The 21,543-nt window shown below is 34.5% G+C and overlaps 1 protein-coding gene across 1 annotated transcript in view; it reads right to left on the reverse strand.

Moving 5' to 3' along the window:
* Nucleotides 1–21,543, reverse strand: part of LOC126821189 (zinc transporter ZIP9-B) — a 224,699-nt gene that overhangs the window by 189,524 nt on the left and 13,632 nt on the right. Inside the window, exon 2 of the mRNA XM_050549598.2 lies at nucleotides 1,013–1,115. Within this exon, the coding sequence (XP_050405555.1) occupies nucleotides 1,013–1,115 (103 nt within the window). The remainder of the gene's footprint in view (nucleotides 1–1,012; nucleotides 1,116–21,543) is intronic.

Raw genomic sequence — 21,543 nt, forward strand, 5'->3', positions numbered from 1 at the left:
AGGGCCATAACTCACGGTGTAATTAACGGAAATTGCTGAATTTTAATAGGCTTCTTCGTTGCACTAATTTAAATGATACATATCAATTTCAAACAGATTGGATGATAACTGTTGTCATTAGAGAACGTCCACAAGATTCAACAAAGTGAAACAAGGGCCATAACTCTAGATGTAATTAAAGGAAATAGCTGAAATTCAATAGGATTCTTTGTTTTACTAATTTAAATGATGCATATAAATTTCATACAGTTTGGATAATAACTTTTTCACAAGGTGCAACAAAGTGAAACAAGGGCCATAACTTCAGAAGAAATTAAATAGGCTTTTTCATCTCACTAATGCAAACGACATATATCAATTTCAAAACAATCAGATGATAAATGTAGTCTGTAGAGTGTTCACAAGAAATTGTGGATGATGGACGGACGGACGGACGGACAGGGGTGACGGCAATATATGACCACATTTCCATGTGGGCGTATAATAGAAGTATTTATATTATCATGATGCCATGGGCCGATGATGGGTTCAAAGTTGACGACAATAACATATACAGGCTATTGCCATGGCATTGGTACTATCTTCCCTCACGGATAGAGAAACGACCATGTGTGTAGTAAATTCTATGACTGACTTGTTAAATAATTTAACTTATTTTGTATTTAAAAATCCAAAAGGTATGTTTTTAATTATTTATGTCAGAACAAATCATCAACCAGTTTGGAATAGGTCGTTTCGTTACCTGTCAAATTAGGGACGGATAAAGAAATGAAATGCCAAGAATGAATGAATTAACGAACCGTTAACTTAGAAGCATATCACTAAAGAATCTGGTCCGAATGAGCTAATTAATGCCAGACAGGGCGACGACATAATATGGCCACATGAAAATGTGGACGTATAAAAATAATTTATGACTGAAATTTTGTAGGATAATAAATGAAATGAAATGAGGTTTAACGTCCTACTGTTCAGGATAATAAAAGTAGTGGGTGCTAAATGATATACTCACTTCCACTTGAATACATAGCATGAACACCTTCTGGAATGATAACCGATAATGCTGTACCAACAAGTAAGCCTGCCCCCAATACTGTAACTAACTTTAATTTTTCCTTAAAGTAAATTAAAACATAGGTTTTGAGAATTAAAAATTTATTGTAAGGTAATAAAACATTCACCTACTAACAGACTTCACACTACAATCGTGGTGAAAAATTTAAGACCACCCTGTACAATTAATGTGTTTATTAGGTCAACGCTTGGATGGAGTTCGAAGATGAGCACTTTCTGCTTAGGGTAAGCAGAGGTAAGCAATTTGATAGGTTAATGCTTTGGGACACGATAACTTCAGTTCCAATTAAGTGAGAGTGATCAAACGTGGTGTATAGTTTCATCACATCAGTACCTTAACTAAGTTTGATAATAACCATTTTCTGCTGAGGGTAAGCAATTTGATTGGTCGAGACTTTGAAACACAATAACTCTCCTTCTAATTGAGGTAGAATGCCTTGATGGAGTTCGATGATAAACCTTGTCTGCTTACGGTAAGCATAGATAAGCAATCTGATTGGTTGATGCTTTTGGACACAATAACTTTGTTATAATTAAGTGAGAGCTGGGAAACTCTGAGTATAGATTCATTATATCATTACCATGACTAAGTTTGATGAGAATTTTCTGCTAAGGCTAAGGAGCGATAAGCAGTTTGAGTGGTCAAGACTTTGGAACATAACAACTCTGCTTTTAATTGAGGTAGAATGTTTAAACTTGATGTTGATGTTCATTAAAGCTAAGTAGAGCTAAGCAATTTCTTTGACTTTGATTCTATCTGATAGAGAGTGATGAAACTTAGTGTTATAGTTGATAATCAGTTTGATCGCTGGATGCTTTTGAAAAAGATAAACATGCAATTAATTAATATGCGTCATCTATTTATTTCGGGATTTCGGTGGGGGACATCAGCCTCACTGTTGGCTTGTTTTTTTTTCCCCAATTGCATCTAAAACTTTAATGATTCCATCAGCAATCGTTTGTTTGCACCAGTCATTTATTCGAGACAATTACAGAGACAATTATAGAAGGAGTACAGTTAATTACCCGTCTATAAAATCGATTTTAAATTGAGTTTTGACTTTCTGGAATAACCATTAAAGTGGCAAAAAAATCACCTCTGCCGAAGTTAAACAAGTCAATCAGATGATAACTTTCGGGATAGATTTAACAAGTGGTATGGGAACTTAACTTCCTGTACCAGAAGTTTCAGAAAGATCCATTGAACAGTTTTACCTCCCTTATACTATTAGAAGCAGATTTACAGATATAACGATTTTTCGACTTTTTTCAAAGATTGTGGCCCTTGTAAAAGTTGAATCTCTAATATGAATATCAGTCCAAAAATGGTTCAGTTTCTTTCAATATGTACAAAAATGTGACAAATTTTAACAAGACAGTTACCGTCTATGAACTAAATTGACTGGCCTGTTTTAAATTCGATTGAATCCAAGCCAGGAAATTATCTAGCGTTGGTATTTTGATTTTGTTTTCTTAATTAAATGTTAAATCAATCTGAGTACATATTACATTAGTGTTACTTTGCTCTTATTTTTTGAAAAGATTTTCACAAGTTGTTTTCGTTTATTTTGTTAATGTAGAATGGTAATGAACTGCTCTTTTCATTTTCTTTGTTTTGTTTAAATTTGATTTATCTGTTTACTTTTTGATTGTTTCATTTTTGTTAATGAAGTTGATTCTTTTAAACTTCGTTTTTTATTTTTGAACTCTACTTGGTGTAGGTGTTCATCAGGTAATACCTCGACTGAGTTCAATATAGAGATTAGCCGGTTGATTTGTTGGATATAAACCTTTGAATAATAGCGCCTAACAGGCAGCTGTGTTAAATTATGTTCTCCTGATTTTGATTGTTTCTGTGTGTTTGAAGTATATGTTTGTGAAATGTGCTTAGAAACACTTCACATGTAATGAAGCGCTATATAAATCGTACAATAATAATAATAACTTTGGTCTCTAGAATATCCAGAGGGGCCATAACTCCGGCAGTAATTATCGGAAATAGGCTTCATCGTCTCATGATCTTAAACACTGTGTATAAATTTAAAGTCAATCCGATATTAACAAGATTTTTCAAAGTGATCAAGGGCCATAACTCTGGCAGTAATTATTGGAAATTGTTGAAAATTAATTGGCTTCCTTGTGTCATGATCATAAACACTGTGTATAAATATAACGGCAATCGAATATTAAATTTAGCCTCCAGAGCGTCCACAAGATTTTTCAACATGATCAAGGGCCATATGTATGGCAGTAATTATTGGAAATCGTTTGAAAGCCACAGGCTTCTTTGTCTCATGAGCATAAACACATTGCATAAATTTAAAGGCAATTGGATATTAACTTTAGCCTCCATCCACAAGATTTTTCAAAGAGGTTAAGGGCTATAGCTCTGGCAGTAATTATCAGAAATCGTTGAAAATCAATAGGAGTCTTTGTCTCATGACCTTAAACACTGTGTATAATTCACGCACTCATTGATTGGTAAGAAATGCAACACAAAGCTACCAGCATTTGAAAATTCTAAAGACGTGGCCGATTCATTAAACAAATTTTTCAAAGATCTAAAAGATTTGATCTGAATTACAAATTTCTACTCCCATCACATTCAATAATACTACTACTTTCTGTGGTGAACCACTTTTTGAAATTACTTCCTTCATCGAAAAGGTGATCTCTGAAATAATTATTTCCTCCAAGCCTACAACTTGTATCTATAACATACGTAGCAGGGATACTGAGGAACAAGTTCTTTTGTGTGCTCATCAACAAAAGTGCTAATAGAGGCCTGGCTAGTCTTTCGCACAATGAATCGTGATGATTTGACAGAATCAAATCTCAGTAAAGAAAACTGGGTATTTTTACAACGTTTCAATCGAGAAACGCAAAAACAACTTTGTGAGCTCCTTGTAGAATTCAAGAAAGATTTCCCACAAGCCACTTTTCAAAGTATGTGAAATAGCAGCATAATGAAAATCGGGATGAGTTCCAAACTTATTTAGCTGTGGTACCCCCACCGCAAAAACTAATAAGCCAACAGTGAGGCTGATGTCCCCCGCGAAATCCCGAAATAAATAGTGACACCTATTAATTAATTGCATGTTTATCTCTTTCAAAAGTATCGAGCAATTAAACCGATTATCAGCTATACACTAAGTTTCATCAGTCTCTATCAGATAGAATCAAATTCAAAGAAATTGCTTAGCTCTACTTAGCTTTAGCGGGAAATGTTAATCATTGAACTCAGTCAAGACATTCACTTAATGAACATCAACATCAAGTTTAAACATTCTACATTATACAACAAATTTCATCACTCTCGTTTAATTAGGGTTATTCAAAAGCTTTCATATTTGTGACCGTCCGCATCTAAATGAGTTGGAATGCGCGAGAATCAATAATGAGATAAAGACAAAATAAGTGAAAATATTGATTTTGAACGAAATTGAGATTTTCACAAAAATGAGTCTATCAATATACTATCTATCGACACAGAAGATCAAAATAGCAATAAAACATTTTAAAACACTTGTATTCTTAAATCTGTCCTATTTCTTAAAATTCTCGGCGAAATTAGTTATTTGTCTTCGCTCGCAGCGGGACGACCGGTCATTCCTCTTGCATAACAATTGGCATCGTTGTAAAGCGGAGCATCTCTAGTTTATAAATATGATCAAAATATTGTCGATGAATTGATTTTGAACGGATACAATCGAGTTTTAAAACCCTCCAAAAATATAAATAAACTCCGCCTGTTGCCATGCTGTCCACACAACTCCTTTGCTGATTGGCCCAGACACCATGTGCAAGACATTATCCATAAATATTTGGTTTTGGCGATAATGTTTTGGGGTACTTACATGCGATTCACTCTGATAAGTGGCAGAAAAAAATTAATTCTGATCATAGAGATTGCCGTTGAGTGTTAAACGAAACCATGTGGCTGATAATGTAAATTAATCGACAAGCGGGTGTGTGTCATTGATTGAGTAATACTATTACTAATCAACTGTCACGGGTCAATGATAAAGCCGTCGACAACTCATTTACTCCGAATAATTAATCCAAGTGGGGATTATTTGATATCTCATATCATCTTTAAAAAAAATAATCTATAGGCCTTAAATGGAAATAAACAAAATGGCCAATAATTTTCTTTTCAAAGAGAATTTTATTGATAGCTGAATTCCGTTTACCGACGCTTCTTCATACGGCATGCAAAGTAAGGAATGCATCTGGGATATTATTGTTTAAAATTCTCTTATCACAATGGGTCGAAAAAATGAGAACGACCAACGAGCCGAAATGCGACGATTCTCAGTCTGCCATTGAGTATCCTCTGAATAATGTTGATATTTACATCAAAGCCAAAATGCACGAAAGTGAACGTAAGCATTTCTTGACTATGAAATTGACATTTCTATAGGGACTCATATTTTGATAACGTCACGGTACCTGAAAATAAAAATAGACCTATCGTACACGCAAAATCTTATTTTTATTCACGTTTTAAATGAACACGCGTACAGCTGTGGCGGCTTCTTTGATGATTATCCAATCAACAATCTTAATCTCCTGACCACTAGCTGGCACTAAGTTGCTAATTAATTGACTGCGTTAATCTCACTAAAGTTATATTATACACAACAGACTACTAATGTATAGATTGTTCTTCAGTATAACACTATCATGTGAATATTATGCCGTATGTGTTGTGGATGTTTCGTTACGAAAGGAGTGCATTTATTACGATTTTCGTCATCAGCACCCTTGAAATTCTAAATAAAAAACATATTAAACGACAAAATATAGCAAATAAATTGCGAAAATAGTCGGATCAAATTTTAACTACGATTTTCATCTTCAGCACCCCTGAAAACCCATGGAAAGATATATTCAACAACAAAACAGCAGATAAATGGCCTGGTTGCTATGGGATTTTGTTTTGGAACATACCAAATCTTTGACTTGCTTTTTCTCAAAACTTACTTTTGTGAGTTGGGTAGCTTCTAATGGACACGGCTCAGTCAATTTTTGCCCAATTCAAACAAACTATACACCAAATTGAAGGTAATGAGTTAGAGAATGTGAAAATAACAATAACTCAATTTTCAAAATTTTCTCATTGTGACTCAGTATGCTGTGGGGGGTCACAGCTTATTGTTCTGTTAAGATTATTATTATATATTTTGTTTGTGTTTTCTACAAATCAGATTTCTAGGAATCTAACCATGGGATCTTTATGAAACTTTGACCTACCCCCAACCCCCCAAAAACTGGGTGGTCATTTTTGATTTAATTTATATTTTCAAAGCGTTTTACGTACGAAAAAATTGACCTACTTTTCTGTGACTTTGGGACTATTTGACCTATTTTACTAATTCTTTTTTCTTTGAGTACCTTGAAGAAATTCATTTTCACTTGCAATTTCAGATTTTCGAATTTCGAAAATTCGTCGGTGTGATTTCGTCCCAGAATTTCAGACCAACTTGACAGCTTCTTTAATATTTACATTATTTTCATGAAATTTCAAATGTAATTAGATCTTACTGATGCGACTTGAAAGATGTCATTAGAAATTTCCATGGAAAAATTAAGGATCAAAATTTTTTTAAAAAATCGACAAAATATAGGTCTAGTCTGAAGGCTCAGTGTGGAGGGGAGTCCATCAAATGGACACAAAACTGAAGTCCAACCATGAAACTATTCAATTGTTTTTCGGACTAGTTTCATTATATATAACAATTGTTGTTAATTAAGTTGGGGAGATTTCGATTTGACAGTTTTTATGTATTTTTGAAACAGGTTTCGAAGTGTGTTGATTATGTTATGCAAGAACTTTTTTGACTTTCCAAAGTAAATGTACAGTGCTAAGACCACCTAAAGATAAGTTTTAAATGTTCCTACTAAAAATTAGAACATGTTTCGCTTTAGTTTTTCTACGCCCACATGGAAATGTGGTCGTACATTGCCGTCGCCCCCCGTCCATCTGTCGGTCCGCCGGTCGTCCACAATTTCTTGTGAACACTCTACAGACTACATTTATCATCTGATTGTTTTGAAATTGATATATGTTGTTTGCATTAGTGAGATGAAGAAGCCTATTTAATTTCAATAACTTCTGTTAATTTCTTCTGGAGTTATGGCTCTTGTTTCACTTTGTTGTACCTTGTGAACCGATATGTATGAAATTTATATGCATTATTTAAATTTGTAAAACAAAGAATCCTATTGAATTTCAACAATTTCCGTTAATTATATCTAGAGTTATGGCCCTTGTTTCACGTTGTTGAATCTTGTGAACGCCCTAATGACAACAGTTATCATCCGATCTGTTTAAAATTTATATGCATCATTTAAATTAGTGAAACGAAGAAGCCTATTGAATTTCAGCAATTTCCGTTAATTACGCCGTGAGTTAAGGCTCTTGATTCACTTTGTTGTACCTTGTAAATGCTCTGACGACAAAAGTTTTTATCCGATCTGTATGAAATTTATATGTATTGTTTAAATTAGTAAAACGAACAAGCCTATTGAGTTTCAGCAAATTTCTGTTAATTACATCTAGAGTTATGGCCCTTGTTTCACTTTGTTGAATCTTGAGAACGCTCGAACGACAAAAGTTATCACCCAATCTGTATGAAATTCATATGCATCATTTAAATTAGTGAAATGAAGCCTACTGAATGTCAGCAATTTCTGTAAATTATTTCTAGAGTTATGGCAACGAAACATACGCCCACAGCAGCTAAATCGTCCGGGCAGTCAACAAGAGTTGTCACATATTTTTACTTTTTTCCGTAATGAAACATTTATAATACATTAAAATCTGATTAAGAGTAACAACCCATTAGGTAATTATCAGAAAACCATTAGAATTTGTTTGGTTTTTATAAAGTTTTGCCCCATGCTAACGTTTAGTATAGGAAACTTTTAACATCATGGATTTAGCTTTCCAAGTCATAAAAATTCATTGAAAATCATTATACTTGTTCGTGTTAAGACCTTAAACACTGTGTATGAATCTGAAGTCAATCGGATGACAACTTTAGCTTCTAGAGGGTCACAAGATTTTTCAAAGTGATCAAGGGCCATAACTTTGGTAGTAATTATTGGAAATCATTGAAAATCAATATGATTCTTCGTCTCATGACCTCAAACACTCTGTATCAATTTAAAGTCAATCGGATATTAACTTTAGCCTCTAGAGCATTTACAAGATTTTTTGAAGTGATCTGGCAGTAATTATCGAAAATCGCTGAAAATGAATAAACTTCTTTGTCTCATGACCATAAACACTGTTTATAAATTTAAAGTCAATCGGATATTCACTTTGGCCTCTAGAGCGCCCACAAGATTTTTTGGAGTGATCATGGGCCATAACTCTGGCAGTAATAATCGAAAATTGCTGAAAATCAATAGGCTTCTTCGTCTCATGACCTTAAACACTGTGTATAAATTTGAATATTAACTTTGTCCTCTACAGCGTCCACAAGATTTTTTGAAGCAATCAAGGGCCATAACTCTGGCAGTAATTATCGGAAATTGCTGAAAATCAATAGGCTTTTTCGTCCCATGACCTTAAACACTGTGTATAAATTTAAAATCAATCGGATATTAACTTTGACCTCTAAAGCGTCCACAAGCCATTGTGGATGCCGGACCGCCATGTGGGCGTACAAAAATGGATATAAGGCTACAGTGTTATTAAAATGAGGTTTTCTCGGCTACATAATCTATTTTTCAACTATTATAACGAGAAATGCAAGCTCTAATGTCGTTTTAAGTGACACAGGAATATCTGATGACCAGAATATTTTTTATATGTATGGTCGTATTATTTCATACAAATATCTGCCATGTTTGGTCTTTACATGGAATAAAACAGACTGTATGACAGTGCCATGGTGGCTCAGTGAGTAAGGTGCTAGGCCACTAAAACCAGTTGGTCATGGGTTTAATCTTTGTGTTCACAGAGAAACATTGTCAGCAGGATTTCCAGCACTGATTCTTCTGGTCACGAGTGCAGGACCGAATGGTCTGGCAAAGAAAGGTGTCTTATTCTTCAGGGGGGATGAATAAAAAATGGTGTCCTGTGTATACCACTGGCCCATTGAAAAATCCTGTGATGGTTTCAAATGGGAATGAAGTGCCACTTTCTGGGCAAAATTCCCCAATATCATACTGCAAAGGGTATGCTCGTCTTCATTATCCCAGTTGGAGCAGAACATAGGATGTTAAAATATGCTTCATTTCATTTTTATATGCCCACATTGAAATGTGGTCGTATATTGTCGTCGCCCCCGTCTGTCCGGCGTTCACAATTGCTTGTGGACGCTCTGGAGGCTAAAGTTAATATCCGATTGATTTTAAATTTCTACACAGTGTTTAAGGTCATGAGACAAAGAAGTTTATTGATTTTCAGCGATTTCCAATTACTGCCAGAGTTATGGCCCTTGATCACTTCAAAAAATCTTGTGGACGCTCTAAGAGGTCAAAGTTAAAATCCAGTTGACTTTAATTTTATACACAGTGTTTAAGGTCATGAGACGAAAAAGCATATTGATTTTCAGCGATTTTCGATAATTACTGCCAGAGTTATGGCCCTTGATCACTTTGAAAAATCTTGTAGACACTCTAGAGGCTAAAGTTAATATCCGATTAACTTTAAATTTACACACAGTGTTAATGGTCATGAGACGAAGAAGTCTATTTATTTCCAGCGAATTTCGATAATTAATGCCAGAGTTATGGCCCTTGATCACTTCAAAAAATCTTGTAAATGCTAAAGAGGCTAAAGTTAATATCCGATTGACTTTAAATTTATACACAGTGTTTGAGGTCATGAGACGAAGAATCATATTGATTTTCAACGATTTCCGATAATTACTGCCAAAGTTATGGCCCTTGATCACTTTGAAAAATCTTGTGACGCTCTAGAGGCTAAAGTTATCATCTGATTGAATTTAGATTGATACACAGAGTTTAAGGTCTTGAGACAAACAAGTATATTGATTTTTAATGAATTTTTAAGACGTGAACAGCAAAATCCATGATGTTAAAAGTTTCGTATATTAAATGTTAGCATGGGGCAGAACTTTATAAAAACCAAACAAATTCTAATGGATTTTCTGATAATTACTTAATGAGTTGTTACTCTTAATCAGATTTTAATGTATTATAAATATTTCATTACCGAAAAAAGTAAAAATATGCGACAACTCTTGAAGACTGCCCGGATGATTTAGCTGCTGTGGGTGTATGTTTCGTTGCCTGGCAACCTATCTTTATATTTTACGCTGACATATTATTGCTTTAAATCTTCCTAGCGCAAAAACAGAAAATTTCACCTTTTGACCTCTGGGGTCACTAAGACTAAAGGTGAATTTAGCAAGTTTACATTTTTTTTGAATTCACTTTCAGTGCAAATGAACTCATTTGAACTTTAACCCTGAATATATCGAAAACGCCCCAATTGCGGACTAATTACCACCTAGCATCGTATTCTTCTATGCAACATTTTACTATAGAAAAGTTGGGTCTGGTTTTGTGCCCATTTGATGGACACCCCTGCACACCGAGCCTCCAGGTTAGACCTATATTTTGTTGATTTTTTTGAAAATTTTGATCCTTAATTTCCCCAAGGGGAGATAAATAAGTTAGGAAATTTCTAATGACATCTTTCAAGTTTAACGTCCACTCAACCACCAATTACTGATGAAAAAATTGACCTACATAGCTGTAAGTTTGTGACTATTTGACCTATTTTCCTAATTCTTTTTTCTTTATCTACCTTGAAACATTTACTTTCAAACTGCTATTTCTGATTTTCAAAAATTACATCATTGACCTCTCATCCCAGAAGTAAAATCCAACTTGACAACTTCTTTAATATTAGTACGAAACTTGGCATGCATGTAGATCTGGCTGATCCAACTTCAAGGATATGATTAGAAATGTTCTAACTTATCTCCCCTTGAATAAATTAAGGATCAAAGTTTTCAACAAGTGGTTGCCATGCATGATACACCCACATTTTGCAAGAGATGAACAGAGAACAAGCTAAAAAAATGATGTGATTTTTTGTACAATCAGGGCCATAATCCAGGAAGATATGGTCCGATAACTCTAGTCGTAATTATTGGAAATTGCTGAGGAGTCTTAGTGTCACTAATTTAAAGGGCCAATAACACTCTTGCTGTAACTGAATAATATGTCCAAATCTTCATTCTGGTCAACAAATTGTACTGTTATACAATATCCCAATTCATTAGTGGTATATACATGATCTTATCAACGGTATTTAAAAAAAATGGAAAAATTTCGTTGGGTGGATGGTGTTCTCACCAATTTCACTAACTGAGAGACTGGTAAAACATTCCACAAAGCGGAAAAGGGGGAATCCCATTGTGGCGCATGCGCAAAGCGTCAAATACGCTTCGCTCTGTAATGTTTATATACATATATATAACTGGCGGTAGTTTTTTCTTTGATGTCCATAGCAGTTATATCTCATAAAAACCTGTCATGACGTCATCATAGGTTGATATATTCGTTCATGACGTCATTTCATATCAACCGTTAATGACGTCATCCCAGGTCTATATATTCGGCTCATATCAACCGCTGATGACATAGATGATCGAAATAAAACAAAAAACACAGAAATAAATTTTTATTCTTTTGACAATTAAAAATTGTTATGGTACAGTTTGTATCATTCCGGGCCGAAATAGACGGCGTACTTATCGATATACATGTATTTAGAGCGGTTATCCATGTCTAAGACATGTCAGAATTTTCTTTCCGTCCACATTGCGATTATTTCTCCACACACTACAAGACTTGAAAGTATTTATTGCCCAAGAGTTCCTTTGTAAAGTATTTTTGGGTACAGTCCACTTAAAACAGTCGGTCAAATCCTTCTCTGAACATACCGAAAAACTTCAATCATGGTTTACTGTCAGAATTCTTGGAAAAGAATGCCTTTTGGTCCAAATTTTCTGCTGGTTTTGGATAGATCCTCATCGATATTTGCATTCACATCTATTCCATCGTCAATATGTTGGCTAAAAAGGATTGATTATTCGTCTGACTTCGTATTACTATCCATTTTGTTTTTGATTTCAAATCAATAGTCCAAATTGGCGATGTATAAACAAAAACATGCACGTAATTACACGTGATTACTTCGGTAATTTTCGCTATTTGGCGGAAACTATCGAGCAATTATCCAATCATTGTTGCCTTTTAATGGAAGAGCCCATTAAATTTAAGAGTGAAATGGCGTTGTATATGTCGGATATAAACCTACTCTCCCTCGGATTGATATGGTAAAGAACGCTTGGATTCGCCCGCGCGTTCTCTACCATATCAACCTCGGGAAGGTTAATATCCTATACGTAGCTGACGGTTTTAGAAGGATATAGGATTTAAACTGCTACGATTCATGCCAGACAATGAATCCATTTTTACCGTTAAGTTTATATTCATTACGATTATTTACTTATGCTCTCATAGCTTCAAAGTCAGGAACGATTTGCGAAGTGAATGATCTTAATTTAGATTGAATGATTGTCATTTGGTAATGGTAGGCCTACTTCGACTAAATTATTATCAATCACTCAACTTATTGAATGGCTTCATTTGGTTTGGTTACCGGTACCTAATTGATGGATCAAACAGACAGATTATCTTTAAAATTTGATGATTGGGTTCATTCTTAGCTTTGATTAGATCTAAGACCGATATGGTTTCATCCACCTGCATTTTTTAAATTGATAATGAGTGATCATAGAAGCTGATTATTTTGAACTTCTTGAAGTTGCAACATGGTTTCATCTTCAAAATATATAAATAATATCAAATTAAATAAATCATTCATCAAATTTATTTCTGCACTTTTGAACTTGATAATAATTATGACTGACAGTGTCCTTATATGTGTAATAAATTCATTGGTGCCAATGAAGAAGCAGTTACTTGTGATTCCTGCGGTAAATGGACACATAGGACATGTAGAACAGGTCTGACAAATTTCTTGTGTGCAATTAGGCTATCAATTTGGTTTATTCGCTCGAATTTTCTATGAGTTATGAAAACCCTTTTTTTATTCACTATGCATTTTGGTATTACAGGTATTTCGAAAATTGTCTATTTGAGGTCAGTCAAAACTGGGAGTGATCTACCATTCTTGTGTCGGGCATGCCAGGTGGAATCTTTAATTCATTACCAGGTGTTCCCCCCCCCCCCAACCGTCTCTACTTTACCAACTACGCCAGAAACAACTTATGCTGCCCAACCTTCAACATCAACAGCATTATCTACATCAAGGACAAAAGAGGGAAAAGACAAAAAGAGAAAACTGAGTCAACAAGGGAGAGGGTCGAAAGACTCAAAAAGAAAAAACTAAGGGTTGTCGCATATTTTTACTTTTTTCATAATGAAACATTTATAATACACTAAAATCTGATTAAGAGCAACAACTCACGAAGTAATTATCAGAAAACTATTAGAATTTGTTTGGTTTTTATAAAGTTTTTCCCCATGCTAAAGTTTTGTATGCAAAGCTTTTAATATCATGGATTTAACTGTTCAAGTCATAAAAATTCATTGAAAATCAATATACTTGTTCATCTCAAGATCTTAAACTCTGTGTATCAATCTGAAGTCAATCGGATGATAACTTTAGCCTTTAGAGCGTCACAAGATTTTGCAAAGTGATCAAGGGCCATAACTTTGGCAGTAATTATCGGAAATTGTTGAAAATCAATAGGAATCTTTGTCTCATGACCTCAAACACTGTGTATAAATTTAAACTCAATCGGATATTAACTTTAGCCTCTAGAGCGCCCACAGCAAATATTGGAAATTGCTGAAAATCAATAGGCTTCTTTGTCTCATTACCTTAAACACTGTGTATAAATTTAAAGTCAATCGAATATTAACTTTGGCTTCTAGAGCATCCACAAGATTTTTTGAAGTGATCAAGGGCCATAACTCTGGCAGTAATTTTCAAAAATCGCTGAAAACCAATAGGCTTCATCATCTAATGACCTTAAACACTGTGTATAAATTTAATGTCAATCGGATATTAACTTTAGTCTCATGACCTTAAACATTATGTATAAATTTAAAGTCAATCGGATATTAACTTTGGCCTTTAGAGCATCCACAAGATTTTTTGAAGTGATCAAACGCCATAACTCTGGCAGTAATTATCAGAAATCGCTGAAAATCAATAGGCTTCTTCGTCTCATGACCTTAAACATTGTGTATAAATTTAAAGTCAATCAGATATTAACATTGGCCTTTAGAGCATCCACAAGATTTTTTTAAGTGATCAAGGGCCATAACTCTGGCAGTAATTATCGGAAATCGTTGAAAATCAATAGGCTTCTTCATCTCATGACCTCAAACACTGTGTATAAATTTAAGGTCAATTGGATATAAACTTTGGCCTCCACAAAGTTTTTCAAGGTTTTTCAAAGTGATCAAGGGCCATAACTCTGGCAGTAATTATCGGAAATCGCTGAAAATCAATAGGCTTCTTCGTCTCAAGACCTTAAACACTGTGTATAAATTTAAAGTCAATCAGATATTAACTTTAGCCTCTAGAGCGTCCACAAGCAATTGTGGACGCAGGACCGCCCGCCGGACGGGGCCGACGACAATATACGACCACATTTCAATGTGGGCGTGTAAAAAAAATCATTTTTTATTAGTTGTAAAATATATACACAGAAACAGCAAGCAATAATATTTATGAAAACAAAATTTTAAGATATAAAGAAATATTTTGTAAGCTCACAATGGATTACTATTCATGCACTTTCTTGTAATTATATAACAAATATATATATGGTCATTTCTGGTAATAATTATATAAAATATTTACACAGTATATGAGCCCAGAGATAATTATTTACAAATTGCAAACATAATTTTCAAACAATTTCAGAAAATGGTAAATGAACTAGACGTGGATGGATGTAGGATACTTTTGTTGTCTGTGGCTGAAAAAATGCCTGCAGTTTTATTTGACATTTCTGAAGAACTAAGAAACCAACAGCCAATCCAACCCCCATATCCAACCTCAACTGCACCAGATTGGTGTTCCTATGACAGATGTGGAGATATGCCAACAGAAATTGAGAAGTTATGTTGCGGTACCAGACCAGAAAATTGTATTTCATTACGACCAGTCAGTGATTTTTTTCTGTAATAATATCCTTTGATATATTTCATCCACAAAAATGAATATCATTGGCCTGGGTAGTACTGGCAGCAGGAGGTTCTGCAGCCTTCATTTCAGTCACTTCAAATTGGCTGGTTTACTGAAAATAGATTTTAAAAATAGTTAAACATACATTATGCAAGAGCTAAATATTCCTATTGAAGTTCTTTCTTTAGGCCTGAAATGTTATACAAACTATTAATTAGACATTAATTAACGTATCCAAATCATAATCAAGTCTCGATGTCAATGCTAGCCTGCGATATTTGTTGGATTATGATCCGATTTGCTGCATAACTTTCCTTCTCGATTTAACGATTAAATGGATAATCGAGACTATGATTTTTGTTGTACCGACTTTAGTAATGATGACCGAGGCTATGCGGAACTTTCAATCACTTATTTCTCGGTACATAGTGGACCAATCTGACTGAAATTTTCAGCAAATTGCCTTTACATTATCTAGTTTTTAACTATTATAGTGAGAACTGCCAACTTGTTATCTAATCTCGCATAATGTATCTTTGATTTAATTTTTTCAGGAGTTTGAACAGTATTGTTTAGAGCCAATTTATATAGAATGGTGTACTAGCAATTGATATGGACGTAGACATTAATCGAAGGAGAAGACATGCAGTCTACAGACAATTTCTTATGTGGTGCCACGGACGTCTTGGTACAGGGAATAGAGTAGTAGTACCCTCCTGTTGTGTTTTGAAAATAGTATTATCGTTTCAAGACAGAAATAAACAGTACATGGGTTTTAATCCAAGGCGATTATTATGAAAATACTTACATTAAAATCTTGTTTTCTGCTTCGTTCTGTCTCTGAAGTTGGTTCTGGCTGGGGTTTTGCAACTGTGTCTGCAATCTTTCGAGGGCCATCCTGGTCTAGTGGTCATTTTCACCTCGTTTTGCCTTTATCATCGAGCCTGGCCCTATAAAGATAATAAATTCAAGACATCAGAATAGTTCCAGGATGGTTTGGCAATTAATACAAATTCTTGTTTCGTGCCAGACATTTTAAATTTTTACAACACTTTATTTGATTCTATAGTAAAAGATAGGTTGCCAGGCAACAAAACATACGCCCACAGCAGCCAAATCGTCCGAGCCGTCGTCAAGGGTTGTCGCATATTTATTCCTTTGTAGGTAATTGGGAGCCTTTACAAGACAGTTCCATACAGATTAGATTATAAATTTTGTCGTTTGAGGGTTTACAAGGTTCTACAAACTGAAACAAGGGTCTTAACTCTGGAAGTAATCTACAGAAATTATTGAAATTTGACAGGCTTTTTCGTTTTATTAATTTAAATAATGCATATAAATTTCATACAGATCACATTTGTCATTCAAATGTTCACAATCGCCATAACTCTAGAAATTATTGACGGAAATTGCTGAAACTCAATAGACCTGTTTCACAAATTTAAATGATGCATATGATAACTATTATCAATCGAGCATAAACAAGGTTTAACAAAGTGAAACAAGAGCAATAACTCTAGAAGTAATTATTGTAAATTGCTGAAATTCAATAGGCTTTTTCGTTTCACTAATTTAAATCATGCCTATAAATTTCACAAAGATCGGGTGATAACTTTTTGCGTTAGAGCGTTCACAAGGATCCATTAAGTGAAACAAGGGCCATAACTCTAGATGTAATAAACGGAAATTGCTGAAATTCGATAGGCTTCTCCGTTTCACTAATCTAAATAATGCATATAAATTTCACAAAGATCGAATGATAACTTTTGGCGTTGGAGCGTTCACAAGGCTCAATAAAGTGAAACAAGGGCCATAACTCTAGACGTAATAAACGGAAATTGCTGAAATTCAATAGGCTTCTTCGTTTTAGTAACCTAAGTAATGCATATAAATTTCAGAAAGATCGGATAATAACTTTTGACGTTAGAGCGTTCACAAGGATCAATAAAGTGAAACAAGGGCCATAACTCTAGACGTAATAAACAGGAATTGCTGAAATTCAATAGGCTTCTTCGTTTCAGCAATCTAAATAATGCATATAAATTTCAGAAAGATTGGATGATAACTTTTGACGTGAGAGCGTTCACAAGGATCAATAACGTGAAACAAGGGCCATAACTCTAGACGTAATAAATGGAAATTGCTGAAATTCAATAGGCTTCTTCGTTTCAGCAATCTAAATAATGCATATAAATTTCAGAAAGATTGGATGATAACTTTTGACGTGAGAGCGTTCACAAGGATCAATAACGTGAAACAAGGGCCATAACTCTAGACGTAATAAATGGGAATTGCTGAAATTCAATAGGCTTCTTCGTTTCAGCAATCTAAATAATGCATATAAATTTCAGAAAGATCGGATAATAACTTTTGACGTTAGAGCGTTCACAAGGATCAATAAAGTGAAACAAGGGCCATAACTCTAGACGTAATTAACAGGAATTGCTGAAATTCAATAGGCTTCTTCGTTTCAGCAATCTAAATAATGCATATAAATTTCAGAAAGATTGGATGATAACTTTTGACGTGAGAGCGTTCACAAGGATCAATAACGTGAAACAAGGGCCATAACTCTAGACGTAATAAATGGAAATTGCTGAAATTCAATAGGCTTCTTCGTTTCAGCAATCTAAATAATGCATATAAATTTCAGAAAGATTGGATGATAACTTTTGACGTGAGAGCGTTCACAAGGATCAATAAAGTGAAACAAGGGCCATAACTCTAGACGTAATAAACGGAAATTGCTGAAATTCAATAGGCTACTTCGTTTCAGTAACCTAAATAATGCATATAAATTTCAGAAAGATCAGATGATAACTTTTGATGTTAGAGCGTTCACAAGGATCAATAAAGTGAAACAAGGACCATAACTCTAGACGTAATAAACGGGAATTGCTGAAATTCAATAGGCTTCTTCGTTTCAGCAATCTAAATAATGCATATAATTTTCAGAAAGATCGGATGATAACGTTTGACGTGAGAGCGTTCACAAGGATCAATAAAGTGAAACAAGGGCCATAACTCTAGACGTAATAAACGGAAATTGCCGAAATTCAATAGGCTTCTTCGTTTCAGTAATCTTAAAAATGCATATAAATTTCACAAAGATTGAATGATAACTTTTGGCGTTGGAGCGTTCACAAGTGAAACAAGGGCCATAACTCTAGACGTAATAAATGGAAATTGCTGAAATTCAATAGGCTTCTTCGTTTCACTAATTTAAATAATGCATGTAAATTTCAGAAAGATCGGATGATAACTTTTGGCGTTAGAGCGTTCACAAGAACGGAGCGACAGACGGACGGACGGGGGCGACGGCAATATACGTCCACATTTCAATGTGGGCGTATAAAAATGCTACTTAACATGCTTCAAATTTTTCCACATTTTAGGGTAAGGTTTCTGGTATTTTTCAGAAAAGGAGTATGTCAGAATAAATCTGCGCATCTTGACAATGCTCTAATTTATAGAGAGATAAATTAGCCTACATATAAGTCGAAGGAATTTATGTACTATGTATACTACTGTAAAGTTGTAATTCAACTCATCTATCCAATCAAACTTACTATGGTACTTACTTTTCTTGAGTTATATCGTCTTGAAAGGGGCTAATTCCTACAGAGGTTGTAGACATTTCAGGAGGCCTGTTCTTTCCCTTGTCTGTACTACAAAAACAAAATTAGTTGTAATAATTGGTACTATCATGTATAAAAGTGACGATATCATTACCACTATGTTAATGATGAAAGTGTCTGGTAGCTTACCAACAACTAAGATTTTCACAGCGTTGGAAAAATATTGTGACAAAAAATGAGGTGTAGTAATAACGGATATAATGCAAAGTGAATGAAACAATAATGTCACTGAGACAATAATGTCATTGAATAATTCGAAACAGTGATAAAATTGTTATTGTTTTTACTATATAAATAAAATATTAAAAATTCATATAAAAGTTGTGTTCGTGTTTTTTCATATAATCCTCGTTTTTAAATTTATGGGATGAAACGACCCTATATAAGTGAGATGAACTGAGTCAACGACCCTATATAAGTGAGATGAAACCACCCTATATAAGTGGAATGAAATGACCCATGTAATTTTGGGATGAAACAGCCCAGGGTGATCTACATGTACCGGTACCACAATTTTGAAAAAACAATTAATTAGTTGCTGTACAAATATTACATGCCATGATTGGATGATAGTTCTTAAACATACAGTGCTCCAGCATTTGAAGGCACACAAATTCCGCTATAGCTGAAAAAATAAATACATTCACCTGTCATTCATCAGAAAACTGTCTGGTAATATTAGTAATTATACAAGATAGTAAAAGAAAATCTTACAATAATTAAATTTAAATTCAGGTTACTAATAAACCATAGCTCATATGAGATATTCAACCATCTAGATTTAAGTACAGTAGATTAAACTACAGTAGCTAAGTCTCTAACCCAATATCATCCAAAGTCTGACACAAATTATTTGTCAATTTAAATCGACATTGATTTTGTGATTTTACCGGGAAAAGATGGGCTTCTGACATCCAATATTTAAGACAAAATGAACATTTTACATGTGTACACAAACTATTTGTCAATTTAAATCGACATTGATTTTGTGATTTTACCGGGAAAAGATGGGCTTCTGACATCCAATATTTAAGACAAAATGAACATTTTACATGTGTACCATTTGTAACAAGGGACTCGAATAACAGGGCTAGACATATTCCACAAGTCAGGACGGTGACATTCTTAGATGGAGAGCCTGCCTAATAAATACGATTGGTGTAGACTGGAATAACCAGACGCTACATAGATTGCCGTCCCATTGATACTTCTGGCGCAATTCGTCGAACATAACTGATTAGAATTTACAGTAAAAACAGAAATGATTGAATGTAAATTGTAAATCAGTTTATATACATGTACACATATATTACATTATTATAAATGTTGCGACCCATTTGTGTCAATTTCTAGGTCCCAAATATTAGCCATTTAAAAAATGAAATGAAATGGAGTTTAACGTCCTACTGTTCTGCTCTGAACTGGGCTAATGAAGACATGCATATGCCATACAGTGTACTACATGTATGAGGGAAATTTTGCTTGGACAGCGGTACTACGGCCTACTCTTATATCGAATTCCAACTGTCAAGGGATCTTTTACGTGCACGCCAATGTGTACACGGGACCCCAGTTTTTCGTCCCCTCCAACAAATAGACAGTTCTCCTTGTCAGGCCCTCCGTCCTGCATCACTGACAAGGGGGAACCACGCCGGAAAATCTGGATGAACTTTCTCGGCAAATGCAAGGATCGAGCACCCGACCGCCAGTCTAGCGAGCCAGCGTCTTACCCACTTAGCCACCGTGATCCCCACATGTTTTATAAAGACATTATAATATTTATAAACAGTAATATTTTTCAAAACGAAACGTTTCCCAATGGTGAATGGCCAATAATAAACTGAATATAGATTCTCGTGATAATATTTTTTTTGCAAATTAGGCCTACCTGTCCAATAACAGCTTTGCCATTTCTTGATGAGTCTCTATTTTCAGTTTCTTCTTCAATTCTTTCCACGTTTTTTTAGACTTGTCAATCGAAGGAAAAAATCACTATACAAGGTCCATGATCACATGAACTCGAGAACAATAGATTAGATAGATATCTAGCTGATTGACACCTCTATATACAATTCAGGCAAATTAGACCTCAGACGGACTGTCTAGAATGTTATTAATCAGTTTGAATTAATTGTGTGGTAATCCAACTCATATTAATCCCATTTCCTTTCACATTCCCGCTGACAATACGTATTTATTTATTTGCGACAATAAACAGCGCCACAGAGGATATCCCACTTATGACATCATGGAAAGCTATTTTTAGAACATGAAGTCAATCAAATCTTGAGCTTATTACCTCCCTTGATAGAAATGGCTCTCAGATTGTTTGAAAAGCTTTACGTTAGACGATTCAAATGTGATTTGGACTTAAAAAATACTTTCGAACCCTTTGGACAAGTAAAATAGGATTTAATGGATAATTAACACATCAGGTAAGTCACTAACACATACTGTATCTAGTACTTAGAATAAGGGTATTTTTCTATTTTCTGGCGCTGTCAAGCCAGCCAGAGTGTTATTGTCTCGTTAAATGATATGTGTAATTTTCATACAGATCGGATGATAACTTTTGTCATTAGAACATTTACAAGGCGCAACAAAGTGAAA

This window comes from Patella vulgata, chromosome 5 (assembly GCF_932274485.2).
Source record: "Patella vulgata chromosome 5, xgPatVulg1.2, whole genome shotgun sequence".
Classification (NCBI taxonomy): domain Eukaryota; kingdom Metazoa; phylum Mollusca; class Gastropoda; family Patellidae; genus Patella; species Patella vulgata.